General features: G+C 39.7%; 1 protein-coding gene and 1 long non-coding RNA gene across 2 annotated transcripts; one reads left to right on the top strand and one right to left on the bottom strand.

The window, feature by feature from the left end:
- Window positions 1-185: 185 nt before the first annotated feature.
- LOC131104372 (acidic mammalian chitinase-like) lies at window positions 186-5,399 on the bottom strand. Its single transcript, XM_058051466.1, has 12 exons — window positions 5,366-5,399; window positions 5,080-5,112; window positions 4,908-4,939; window positions 4,782-4,808; window positions 4,350-4,557; window positions 4,208-4,261; window positions 3,225-3,384; window positions 3,050-3,147; window positions 2,881-2,965; window positions 2,629-2,808; window positions 2,461-2,550; window positions 186-821 (listed from the first exon to the last, which is right to left on the bottom strand). Exons 3-12 carry the CDS (start codon window positions 4,930-4,932, stop codon window positions 681-683), a joined length of 1,068 nt encoding a protein of 355 aa, XP_057907449.1. The 5' UTR covers window positions 4,933-4,939; window positions 5,080-5,112; window positions 5,366-5,399; the 3' UTR covers window positions 186-680.
- Window positions 5,400-12,423: 7,024 nt separating this feature from the next.
- Window positions 12,424-13,718, top strand: LOC131104866 (uncharacterized). The gene is made up of 3 exons (XR_009119840.1): window positions 12,424-12,458; window positions 13,293-13,509; window positions 13,586-13,718. It is a non-coding gene; the product is annotated as an uncharacterized LOC131104866 (long non-coding RNA).
- The last annotated feature ends 850 nt before the right edge of the window (window positions 13,719-14,568 follow it).

Genomic DNA, 14,568 nt, shown 5'->3' with positions numbered 1-14,568 from the left:
CCAGGGTGCACCCCGCCTCTTGCCCGAAGACAGCTGGGATAGGCTCCAGCACCCCCTGCGACCCTTGTGAGGATAAGCGATAAAAAATGAATGAATTAATGAACATTACAATATATTTACACAAAAAGTTGTTTTTGCAATGCAACAGAAGACAGACAATTTTTTTTTTGATTTTCAATGTCAATTATTGACACATTTTATTGTTTTTTTTGGGTTACCCACAATCACCTGATAAATCACTATAAATGACATACAGTATAACTGATCTGGTGGTCTTCATGAGCATACAAGTTATAATAATTATCAATGGGAATAATCTGCAACACCAGCATCATTATATATTAAACACAAAAAGTTAGGGATATTCACAACTGTTGTGTTAGAGAACATGTCGGACATGGAACATGTTGGACTTCAGAATTAGAGAATCTCAAATTAAGGACATCTTAGGTTCATCGTGAAATGTATCTGAAATATCCCTAACTTCTTTGGAGTAGTATATAATCGTATACTGATTACACCATTATCATTAACTATGTTAAAGATTAGCCACCAAAATGTTGTGTTTGTTTAGAACAATCAAGTAAGTAATCACCCAATTATTTTAATCATGAAACCATTTGTAAGAATTTTGAGAATAATGAATCATCATGATGCTGGTGCAGTCCATCATCCAGGTTCTAGTTTTCTGAAATCAACTCATTATGCAGAGTTTGAAGGATAGGATAATTGCCCTCATCGCAAAATTCCCCACTGAAGTCATCCTGGTCAATGGACATGAGAAAGGCTCCTCCCAACTGGTTATTGATGATATATTCAGCCTGTATGGCCCAGAGAGAAAAATGTTAATTGCTGAATGAGTAACAAAAGAACCTAAACATATTAGACCTTGAGCGGTGTTGGACTTGAACGAGTTCAAATGATCACATTCATTTTTCTAAGCACGTTGAACTGAGCGTAACATACTTGAAAATAAAGAACTTGAACTGATTCAGATTATGTGAGAATCAGCAACACTGTTTAGGTCCAGTTATTATCGAGATATTAGCGAGATATTAGCACTTATGTTGTCACGGCCCACAGTTTACTAGCAGGTGGCGCTACACATAAATTGCTCAACTTGCTTCACACGAAGCATTGCGCACATTAGAATAAAAAAAAACAAGCAATTCTTAAAGAGGATCAATTATGCTCATTTGTACTGCCACATATAAAGCTTTCTAGATCTTCCAGATTGTGCACCTTTTCTTTACAGTATTTCCGACCCAAACGGTCTGTTTACTCTACTCCCTGCCCTTTTCTAGGTAAGCCCACCGCGCTGTGATTGATCACACTCCCAAGGAATTCCGGATCTTTAGTTCCGTGTTTAGTGAGTCCGGCAGGATGACATTGACTTCAGTAGAACTCTGTAAAACCGAGTGTTCAGAACCGTTCAAAACTTCTTTCAAGGCTCACTTTGAAATGCACAAACCTCATTATCTGACACTTATTTAACATTCATTCATTCATTCATTTTCTACCGCTTTTTCCTCACGAGGGTCGCGGGGGGTGCTGGAGCCTATCCCAGCTGTCTTTGGGCGAGAGGCGGGGTACACCCTGGACTGGTCGCCAGCCAATCACAGGGCACATATAGACAAACAACCATTCACACTCACATATAGACAAACAACCATTCACACTCACATTCATACCTATGGACAATTTGGAGTCGCCAATTAACCTAGCATTTTTTTGGAATGTGGGAGGAAACCGGAGTACCCGGAGAAAACCCACGCATGCACGGGGAGAGAACTCCACAGAACTCCACACAGAGATGGCCGAGGGTGGAATTGAACCCTGGTCTCCTCACTGTGAGGTCTGCGCGCTAACCACTAGACCGCCGTGCCGCCCATTATTTAACATGAAAATATAAAATTTTAACAACATTTCTAGGTTACAAAAGTGGAACGGGGAAAAAAAAAGTCACTAGTTTCACATCTCAATCTTACTCTCAGTAATTCATTATTTATTTACTTCTGCATATACTACTATACTATACTAATACTGTACTATACTATTTGACCTGAACCTAAATGCATATTTACATTGGAAACATGTAATTATTAGTCGTTTTTTGTGCAACATGACAATATCAACAGAATAAAGTACTTTTTTTTTTTTTTTTAAATAGACCTATACCTTATTTAACATACTGGTATTTATGTTTATTAACCAACTCTGATACACAAATAGTGTTTTGAGGACGAAAAACAATTCTAATGACAACAAGAGAAATGTTACTTTTAAGAAAGTGAATGTGAACGACACCCCCACATGGCAAGCTGTTGTGAAGCTGCGACTATTTTGGATATTTAAGCGATAAAGCGCCTCTTTTGTCAGTTCGTTTTTCATGGTATGGTTGTCAGCCACTTTTGGAGCATTGTTTCATCTGTTTTTGTGTTTGGCTGAGGTGTTCTATACCTTAGAGATGATGATGGGAATGCTGTCATAGCCAAGCCAAGCATTTCGAATCTGGCCTGTAGACGGAGTCAAGGAGTTGTGAAGACACACCTGCAAGAAAGAGACACATTTTGACATCATGTATTCCCAATTATCATTTTGGAAGCTTGCGCTGATCCTGTCTCCTACCTCGAAATGGGAAAAGAAACCTTGGTTATCACCAAAGTAACCCATCAGTGGTTGAGATAGGTCTGGTTGATTACTCTGTGACGAAGATAGCGTAGCATAGGCTCGTCCAAATGCCGCAATTCCCATGTTAAGTTTTCCTATTTCTGCTCCCTCGCTGATCAAGTGTTGGATTGACGATTTCTGGAAAATGGCCAACACTTTTAGCCACAAGAGAATAGAAAACAGAGATAGAATGAGCTGGGTGTTACCTACCGTTGTCTGAAACGCTGTGTTGGAGGGGTTGGACAAAAAGTTGATGTCAATACCAGCCGACAGAATATTCAGGAAGTCTACATTACTGTTAAAACAGAGACGTTTTTGCTCATCAAAGAATGCAATCAGCAAAATGGCCAAATCATTTGGAAATGAGATTTGTATTTACGCTGAAAGTGTTGGGATTTCATAACTGTTGTCAATGATGAATGGTTTATGGGAGATGCTCGCAGAGAGCAGGAGACCGCTGGAGGCCAGTCTGAGATCCTATACAAGAAGAAATGCAGTGTGAAGTCTTGGCTAAATATGTACAGAAAGATGTATTTTTAGCTGGTAAAACATACCTTGATAAGCTCTGAGAACTGCTGAGGGGTCATGCCTGGGTAGTTTGGTCTATACATCCAGAGGATGTTCATCCCATCAAACCCATGTGCTTGCACGGCACTGATTGTTGACTGAATAAAGCTGTTTTGGTTCTGCTCTGTGCTTATCATGTTTAGGAGTCTGATAATCGTGAAGGAAAAAAAATGAGATGCACAAAGGTTGTTTTTATACTTAATATTGCTGGGTAATGTTAGAGGGTATTACAGTAAACCTCGGATATATCGGATTCAATTGTTCCCGCTGGTTTTGTCCGATATAAGCGAAATCCGTTCTATGCGTATACTGGAAAATGTCCGTTTTATGCATATATCGGATTTATATCCGGTATATGCGTAAATCGGATTTTATCCGTTATAAAAAGGCACTTCCTTGACTATGTTTCCAATGTACCTGGACTGGGCAATGAAAAGAGACGTAAGGTAATGAGAATTTAACTTTATTGGACTCTGAGCATAACAAATTGTTAATTAAGCTAGGCCCTGTTACGCCCGTCAGGCCTACGTTATTTCCAATAGTGAGGTTAAGATCTCATTCACTGCTGTGCTAGTATTATTGACGTCACTCACTTTTATATTTGTCCTAAATCTGGAGCCAGGAGAAAGACAATAGCCAGTGACATCAACAAGATTAGCATAACGATGCGGCCATCCGATATATGCGAGGGAAATTTAATGGAAATGCATTGGAACGGGACTGGAGATTTTGTCCGAAATAGGTGAAATCCGTTATAAAAAATCCGATATATGCAATGAATTTTTATTGGAAATGCATTACAGAAAAATTGGTTCTTTTTTATCTGTCCGTTGTGAGCGAATTTCCGATATATCCGAGGTTTACTGTATCTTATGTTATGTAGTATTTTGTGCAGAAATACATTCATTCATTCATTCATTTTCTACCGCTTTTCCTCCAGCTAATAAAATGTATATTGTCTTAAACTTACCCAGGGATGTTATTCAGCAGATTGATCTCCAGAAGGGTTTTAAGTTCTGAATTGCTGTTGGGACATACAGAACATGTTTAGCAGTTACTATTGAACGTATGTCCAGGAAACTTAGCCAAAATGTGCATGCGCAAGCTCTGACCTGTTTTTTAGATCATTGAAATCGCTGAAACTGCTTATGTCGGAAGGAAGAATGTCAAGGCCCCCTGAGCTGCCAATGGTTACGGAGCCATAAATCAGATGCGTACACAGATTGGCATCGATGTCCGAAATTGAGAAGTGTGCGTCCGCATGTCGTTCTTGTGACAAGCTGTCAAAGTGACACATCAGGTTTTGGGAAGCGCTTACACCTGAGGAAAAAAAGGTGTTTAGGTACTGTAGTTAATAACTACATAAATAGCACAAGCAGCATAAGTAACTTTTTTTTTTAAGTTACTCAGAAGAGTAGATGTAAATGTACATATTTGCATTATGTACAGATAGTTATCGGGTATTCATATGGTATGGTTCATTCAAGTATGTAGAATCAGACTTGTTCATTGTATGTACTAAATATTGCAAGACATCAACTTACCCGGCCCGGTGTTGAAGACACAGAGACCTTTAAATGACATATTTAATCAGAAATGTTTTCATTTGGTTCATTTGAAAGCAAAACTATTTGGTATAAACATATAACAAAATCGTTTCTGCATCTTACCCACGAGAAGAATTAGCTTCTGCATTTTGTTGCTGGAAAGATTTTAAAAAATAATTAAATTTAACATGTGAGTGTCTGGAATATGTAGCTTCTCAAGAGCTGAGAACCATATACAGTGTAACTTTCAAAAATAGGTAAAATTGTGCAAAAAATGAAAAAGTGTTTTCCTTACTTTTAGGCAAAGTAGCTAAAGACCAAAGACCACCTGGAACAAATAAAAACATAAATGGAAGTACTGTATTCAGCAGTAAAAAAAAAAAATCAAATTAGGGTATATACAATTTTCAGTCTATACAGAAATGTTTATGTAAATGTTTCAATAAACTTAACAAGCCTGAGCCAGAAAAAGTACAATGTGTTTTCAATCTCATTACAAGCTAAAGGTAGATTACAGCGAATAAAACATATTGCAATCTCAAAACACTAAACAATCAAGTACACATTTTCATTTTACTTACCAACAAAGAGAAGTATTGAACAACCTCTGTGCTGAGTGAATGGTGACCAATGGTCCTTCATACACAGTATTTATACTCGTTGACAGGGTGTGGCAGTCGGCTGGATGTATTGTTTTTTTTTAAGAATGCTCAGCATTTTTGTCATAGTAAGCTAATGAATGACCTAGAACAGATAATTGGCAAGGAAGATGTCACGCACCGAACATTGCCATTTCAATGTGATCTTGGTTTTGTGCATTGCACTTTTGTAAGGAGCACATACATCTCTACGTGGGAGAATTAAAAAGCAAAACTAAGTGAATATAAAATCTGTGGCATCCTTCAATCATGTATGATCAATGCACTGTGTAAAAGTCTGAGGACACCATTAAATATGTTGTTTTAACGATACTTTATTGACCAAAAAACAGTAAATGTCACATGGTACAGCAAGGGGCATAGACCATTTTGAACATGTGGTTTGGTAGTTGTAGTTATGGTCTGTATTCACACAGATATTTTTTTCATCAAACTAAATGTAGGTGAGAAACCTTTAGTATCAAAAGAGTCATTTTGCTTCGTCTTCCAGTAAAAAAAATATATATATAATGTGAAGCTGCAAAACATTACAGAGTTTATAAACTCATAAAAACAACAAAATGTAAATTCATTCATTCATTTTCTACCGCTTATTCTCACGAGGGTCACGTGGGGTGCTGGAGCCTATCCTAGCTGTCTTCGGGCGAGAGGCAGTGTACACTCACACATAGACAAACAACCATTCACACTCACATTCATACCTATGGACAATTTGGAGTCGCCAATTAACCTAGCATGTTTTTGGAATGTTTTTGGAGGAAACCGGAGTACCCAGAGAAAACCCACGCATGCACGGGGAGAACATGCAAACTCCACACAGAGATGGTGGGATTGAACTCGGGTCTCCTAGCTGTGGGGTCTGAGCGCTAACCACTCGATCACCGTGCAGCCCACAAAATGTAAATTCATTCATTCATTCATTTTCTACCGCTTTTTCCTCACGAGGGTCGTGGGGGTGCTGGAGCCTATCCCAGCTGTCTTCAGGCGAGAGGCGGGGTACACCCTGGACTGGTCGCCAGCCAATCACAGGGCACATATAGACAAACAACCATTCACACTCACATTCATACCTATGGACAATTTAGAGTCGCCAATTAACCTAGCATGTTTTTGGAGGAAACCGGACTACCCAGAGAAAACCCACGCATGCACGGGGAGAACATGCAAACTCCACACAGAGATGGTGGGATTGAACTCGGGTCTCCAAGCTGTGGGGTCTGAGCGCTAACCACTCGAGCACCGTGCAGCCCACAAAATGTAAATGTTACCTTAAAATGATTTCAACACTGAACTTTGTTTAACTTTGTTTACAAATAAAACTTTAAATATTTAAATTTAAAATAAAACAGCATCAGTTTGGACAGAAAAACATGTTTTTTGGTAGACTAAAGTGAAAGCATTTGTTCTGCAGTTGCTGCCAAGAGGTCCGCCCATCTCCGAGCAGTGACAATCAATCAATTTAGAGTCACCTCCAAACTTGTCACATTGTCAAAACACATAGCTACAACGCAATTTGTCTTATAAAACATCGCTATGTCCTCGTTCATTACATAGTTTTATTTTTTGTGCAACTCAACTCCACTCAAAACTCCCTCAGCTTTTTTTCCTCTTCATTGAGACTCACTGCATACACTAATCTACCTTTCCATCTCTTGCTCAGCTAATCAGCAGTACAGATGCATTCAGGGACTTGCGGTGACTCAGATATTTCACATTCTTCTTGAAATGTCCTCTACTTTGGTGTTAAAATCACATCTCTCGGCAAAGGGAGCTGCAACAAGGAGACTGAAGAACCCCATGCAGGTCCGCATCTGCAGGTTGTAGACTCACTCGACTGACTCGAGTCCAGCTCTGTCCATCGAGTGAATTGTGAGCATGACATGGTCTCACAGGTTGAGGTTCGTGGACTAGAGGTTGTTAGTAAGTCGAGTAGATGTCCTCGTTGCGCACGTGTGAGTTGCCTGGATGACATATGTAGATAGTTACATTGTGCGCTGGCAAACGAGAATGGGGATGATGCCCAATTCATGTACTGCACTGAGCTGTACTAACCAGTTTACAGTTCAAATACGGTTTCACTGCATTACCTTTCACGTAAGGCTGAAAAACTACTTTTGATTGTATTTGGCCATTTTAACATCAGTTTCCGAACAAAATTGATTGAAACAAGCCACCTTTGTAGAAAGGTGCTTTATTAAGTTTGGTCCATTTTCTTGCATTTGTTTAAGGGGTAGATCTGCCACATCCAAACGTTTCATTGCAACCATCTTAATAAGATGTCTGATTATTGCTTATATACTGTATGTTTGGAGTTAGTATAAGAAATCAAGTTTGTCGTCACTAGTATAGATACAGGTACACGAACGTTAAAAAAAGACAACTATTAATAAAACTGGATTATCCAGTCCTGCTTTGTAATGCCTGATGGAAAATACCCTTGTGAGAAATTCATAATTAAGTTAATGGAGAAGTTCAGACAGTTCATCCAAAAAGAAGCGCCCTTATTGAAACTACACTGCCCTACCATTGTTCAAATTCGATGCCCAACACTATTGCTGAGCATACATTTTTATAAAGACTGTCTTTGTTAGAAATACCGTTTCTTGATACAAAAAAAAGGCCCAATTTGTGGTAAAAAAAAAAAAAAAGAATTGAAAATGATGTATGCGTTAAACAGAAGACCTATACTTACCATGCATTCTGTGGCACGATTCCAAATAGCTGAGTTGAGCGCTGTAGCTTTGAAAGGTAGGAAGACCGTGGACATTGATGGACTTGTTGGCTCATAGTGTCTACCAGGAAGTCATCCAAAGTGTGAAAAGGTTTTTCGAAAAGGTATTTCGAAAAGGTTAAAGATGATTCCCTGGTGAGGTGTTCCGGGCATGCCCAGCCGGGAAAAGGCCCCGGGGCAAACCTAGGACACGCTGGAGGGACTATGTCTCACAGCTGGCCTGGGAACGCCTTGGTGTCCTCCCGGTGGAGCTGGAGGAGGTGGCCGGGGATCGGGAAGTCTGGGCTTCCCGACTAAGACTGCTGCCCCCGCGACCCGGACCCGGATAAGCGGAGGAAAATGGATGGATGGATGGATGATTCCGGAAAACGGCTCATCAGTGTCCATCATTTAAAATTGGTAAGGCTGTTACGCCAACTTCAGTTTATATCCCGACGGTGAATTTCAGGGCAGGTTGTTGTTTTCTGATTTTTGCCGACGGTGACCATGTTCCGTTATTTGTTCTTTCAGGTGGAATTTTTTTTTTTAAACTCACAAATGAGATCAGTTAATTTGTCGAGATCACCAAAAATCCACAGTATGTTAGACACTTATAGACAATACGTAACTTATCAAATTTGACCGTGGAAATCCTTACTAAAAGACAACACTACAAATGAGTATTTTATTACCACACAAAATCATCACAATTCGGTAGATTGTCAGGAATTGGGAAGGCGTGGGAAAATTTCAAGACGTATTCTGTAGAATTCAGAAGAGTTGGCAGCCATGATAAAGTATGCTTTACGTAATGGCATTTTTTACCCAAAGGGTGTGTGTCATTTACATAACCTGTTGGGTGTGTGTTATTGGCGTAACATAGGATGGGTGTGTTAATTGCATGACAAGTAGACAACAGATCATTATTAAGAAAGCCATAACATGACTCAAACAAAGGGTAAGGCTGTTGGACTTTAATGACAGTCATGATCTGCATATGCAATATTCCCCCATCCAGACCACGGATGGAAAACACCAAATTTTCTTATGTTTTGTAAGATTATATCCTGTGGTCTGAGGTGTGTTAGGAGGGAATATGAAATTTGTTCAATATTTAAGATTGGGAAATAAATAGTCTAAATAGTGAAATAGCCAAAACCACCATGTGACTTCCGTGTGACCTGAAATAGAATAAGTGGCTGATGTTAAAGACCGGTTGTAAAAATTATCGGATTTGTCTGAATAGCTTGGTGCTAATTGTTAGCATTTTAGTTCATTCATTCATTTTCTACCGCTTTTTCGCAGGGGTGCTGGAGCCTATCCCAGCTGTCTTCGGGCGAGAGGCAGGGTAAACCCTGGACTGGTCGCCAGCCAATCACTGGGCACATATAGACAAACAACCATTCACACTCACATTCATACCTATGGACAATTTGGAGTCGCCAATTAACCTAGCATGTTTTTGGAATGTGGGGGGAAACCGGAGTACCCGGAGAAAACCCACGCATGCACGGGGAGAACATGCAAACTCCACACAGAGATAGCCAAGGGTGGAATTAAACCCTGGTCTCCTAGCTGTGAGGTCTGCGCGCTAACCACTCGACCACCGTGCCGCCCAGCATTTTAGTTAATTGACTTTAATTTAAATACAAATTCACACATGACATGATGTATGGAGTCGACGGTACTGCCTTGACACTTTCGCCACTTAGTGCTATCTTGCTAGGTGCTACTATGCTAATTGTTAGTATGTTAGCATTCTGGCTTTTTTTACTCCAGTTTCAAGACCCATATACGCTACCGCTCAAAAGTTTGGGATCACTTGGAAATTTTTGTGAGCCTGTCTGAGATATGTCTTTTTCTTGGTAATTCTGCCAAGTCCAGCATCCTGAAGTCGCCGCTTCACTGTTGACACTGGTGTTTGACGGGTACTATTTAGTGCAGCTGCCAGGTGACGGACGACCTGTGAGGCGTCTTTTTCTTAAACTACACACTCTCAGATATTTGTCTTCTTGCACAGTAATGCAGCGTTTTTCTGTCCTTGTTAGACCCAGTTTGTTGTTAATAGCATGGTAAGAGATTTTCGTTTTAGTTTAGAATTTTAGATGGGTTTTCTAATAAACTATTATTCTTACAAAATGATGAACTTGGATTAGCAGCCATACCGGGAGATTGATGATTGTTGATAGTAGGCCTCTATGCAAAAATGTAGATTAGAGATTCATTTTAATTGTTTGTGAAATGGCAAAAAATGTTTGTGAAATGGCAAAAATTGTTTTTGAACTGCATGAAAATATGTTTTTCTTTGGAAAACAAAGAAATTTGCAAGTGATCCCAAACTTTTGAGCGGTAGTGTACACATGGCAGGATGTAGAAATGCTTGAGGACAGTCTTGGCACTTTTGATGCTACCAAGCGAATGCTTTTAGCATTTTAGCTCATTTCCTCAGTTCAAAAGGCTAATACGGTCATTGCATTAGACTCAACTACGACGAGAATGCCTATTTGCATTTCTTCCCTCTTCTGCCCACCTAATAGCGATGCCCTTGAGTCTAGTGAAAGACATAACTTTGGCGTTTGAATGATTGAATGTTCTGTGTAAGTTCCATCCTCAACCTATCATCATGTACATGTTCTGTAAACTGGTCACGCAAGATCTGATGTGAGTTTTGAATACCCCCCCCAGGTGTTTTGTCAATGACCACATCCATCAGTGACTTTAGAGCATGGGAGTAGTCTCTAAGAGATTCTTCGTCCTTTGGGCTATGCTGGAAAAATTGGAGCTGTGCAGCAACATAAGACTGGGAGCAACTGTAATTTTCACTAATTATGCAAAATATTGTTGCTGGAGTGTCCCTGTGTCACTATGAAAATCTAATTCTGCTTTAGTCCCCCCACCCCCCAATGAAATGGTCATACAGTAAGAGCCTCCTCAATCCATTATTCAACATTCATCAAATCAACAGACAATTTACCAGTAAATTTTGGTCACTTTCACTTTCTCCTGTTTGTACAGAAGAAGCAGCAGTTACAGGCGTGGCAGCACGTGTTGATGTAAATGCATCAGTCTTGAGATGAAGCACTACTTTGTCTTTTGCCACCTGTATCATCACCTGTTCATTTTCAGCCTGAAGCTGCCGTACCAGATCCGTAATGACTAGAATGTCATCCATAGCGATGATGAATGTTCACCGTAGAGGCTTTGAGGTGTCCTGCTGTCGTATAGCCGACCCTCTGTTGCTCTTGATTGCAAATGCCACCACTTATTTTTCCCACTACACTTATGCCTATCACTAGACAGACATGGGCCACAACAAAAACTGAAAAAATAATATCTAATATCCTGCCATAACAATGCCAAATGTGACCAAGTGAGATAAATACACAAGGGCCACAATAAACTGAACAGAGACTGTTGTACTACAGGTACATTTTTTTTTATTTTGAGGCCTTCCCGTCCATATCTTTCATTTTCATGCCTCACAATGTTGTGCAGCAATGCAACGTAATGCAAATGTGACACGTAGTGCACATATAGACAAACAACCATTCACACTCACATTCATACCTATGGACAATTTGGAGTCGCCAATTAACCTAGCATGTTTTTGGAATATGGGAGGAAACCGGAGTACCCGGAGAAAACCCACGCATACACGGGGAGAACATGCAAACTCCACACAGAGATGGCCGAGGGTGGGATTGAACTACACACGATATCTTCTGAAAAAAAGCACACTCTCCTACAGAGCGTGCACGCTCACTGTCGGATTTTTTTCATGCTAACATATGCGTTTGACTTTCTTCTCTGGATATTTTGATTGACAAAACAATGTAAAAGGCTACTTTGTTGACTTTTAAAACAGAATTAGAAAGCAGGAAGCAAATGCATAATAATAATCTCGCTGTGCAGGCAGGAAAATGGCAACAGGGCACACCAAATGAATGATAATGAACCAACAAAGGAAGGAGCACACACTCGGACTAAATTGACGTAATTGAAATCAGAAACAGGTGTGGGGAAAAAATAGAAAAGCAGAAAAATGGAACAGGTCAAAGCAGGAAACGAATACACAAATAACAGCACTTCAAAAAAAGCGAACATCAACAAACTGTCACGCACACTAACTCTCACATGGTTACACAATCGTTTAAAAACGTTTAGAATTAAAACCAGTTTCATAAATAAACAAATCGTACTTTGGAAAGGCAAAAGTCCTACAGTCGGCTCCCTCAAATGCACCATTAGCAGCTGGTGCAAAGCTGCACTAATTGTTTGTAAAGCAGCTGCCTGACACAACAAAAGGTACCTTAAGCTAACTAAAGCTACTTAAAATAACAAAAATAACTCATAATGCTACACATATTGACGTACTTATGTGATTTTGGTTATCAAGATAAACCATGGAAATTGCTTGATATCAGCTCTTAAATTAGCCTCTTAGGAGTTTTTTTTGTTATATCTGTCCAAACAAATGTACATTTATTTACAATTGTGGTCTATTTTTTATGTACGGTTGTATGTTTAAATTATTAGGATTACGAAATATTATGTTTTAGATGGCAGTATTTTTTCGTGAAGTATGCTAATTGTGATGCTAGTTAGGTCATGCTAGGTAACTGCTGCGCTATCTGTCCATATACTCATTACCTTTTGTTATCTATGGGATGGAATTGTTGTATATAATGTGTATGTTGATACTATGTTTGTATTTCTATGTTTTACAGAAAAAAATCACTAAAATGAAAGAAAATATCATATTTGTTTATCGGAGGACATTTAGCTTTCAATGCCCAGGTTAACCTGTGTTAAAAGCCAGACCATAAAAGTGAGATTTCAATCAGGATTTAAAAAGCTCCAGTGATTGTGCATCGAATGTTATAATAACACAGTATCACTCAGCTTGTACTTCATCTCAAAACTAAATTCTACTGAATAAAGCCTGTGGTAGATGTGTTATTGGCAGATACTTGAAAGGCAGCCACTCATGGCGGAGCTGGTTTAAAAAAAACAAACAAACATGTTTGACAGATCAGAGAAGACGCATGATTATCTTGATTAGTCCTCTGTTAGAACTGTGCAAAAATAACACATAAACAGAGGTAACTAATGTATTTAATTATGTTTAATTATGTCTAGGCCTTTCATCCTGGGAACGGCACTTCCTCATTTTCGTTACATGAACACAAGACGCCTCCGGGGACAATCCGAACACGACAACAACAACTTTGTAATGCCATCCATCCACTTTCTATGCCGCTTATCCTCGCTAGGGACACGAGTATGCTGGAGCCTATCCCAGCTGTCTTCGGGCGAGAGACGGGGTACACGCTGGACTGGTCGAGCTTTAGAATGTGTGAGTATAAATAAACAGGAAGATAAAGAAAAAGTGTATATTTTGATCATATTTTACTCACTTTGTTATTATTAAGGAAGAGTGCGTGTCATAGTGCAAAGCACACCTATGTGGGCATAACACCACCAGATGGCAGTGTTAATCAAACGTAAGAAAACGGCAATCAATGTCCTCATCCAACCCTAGGTGTCTTGTGGGTAAGTTTATAAATCCAAAAGTTCTCACGTTGTTTAAAATCTTTAATCCATTTTTTTCCCGTATGATGTCTGCTATATGATCTATTCCATGCGCTCTTAGAGGGGTTGGATTACTATTATGACAATCTAAAAAATGTCTTTCTGTCTTGTAGTCGTCTTTTTATCACTTTAATGTACGATACTTTACAAATGTGGCCTTCCAGTCTACATATAAATAACAACTGTAGTCTTGCAATCAATAAAATTGTTAATTTTAACATCATTTTGTGAATGATTGTTCCAAAACGTCTTTGTTTGCCATATGTTCCTGCAATGATTACAGTGATTACATTTATATGAGCCAACCGGTCTTGGTCTTACCTGTCTGTTTAGAATGAGTTGTTAGGTGTGGTTAGGTCACACAGCTAGGAGACCCGGGTTCAATTCCCCGGTCGGGCATCTCTGTGTGAAGTTTGCATGTTCTTTGCTTTTCCAGGTACTCCGGTTTTCTCCAACATTCCAAAAACTTACTCCACTTTGTCCATAGGTATGAATGATTATAGTTGCAGGAGCTGGTTGTGACGTGTGATTGGCTGGGGACCAGTCCAGGGTGTACCCCGCCTCTCTCGCCCAAAGACACCTGGGATAGGCTCCAGCATCCCCACGAGCCAAGTGAGGGTAAGCGTTCTCTATGGGATTTAATTCAGTGGGAATTTATTAAGTAATTTGGAATTTTCTACAAATGGGTACAATATTGTTAATTTCTCACTTTGTATTGATGAACTTTACAATTGTAACGTGGGGGGGGGGGGGGGGCAAGGTGGACCCTAACCTAATGTGGCTGCAAGGGCGGGGCGTAAGGCCCACTGGGATGTGTGTCCCA

The sequence above is a fragment of the Doryrhamphus excisus genome, chromosome 16 (assembly GCF_030265055.1).
Source record: "Doryrhamphus excisus isolate RoL2022-K1 chromosome 16, RoL_Dexc_1.0, whole genome shotgun sequence".
Taxonomy (NCBI): Eukaryota; Metazoa; Chordata; class Actinopteri; order Syngnathiformes; family Syngnathidae; genus Doryrhamphus; species Doryrhamphus excisus.
The sequence above is the reverse complement of the archived record's forward strand: the minus strand, read 5'-3'. Positions and strand labels throughout refer to the sequence as shown.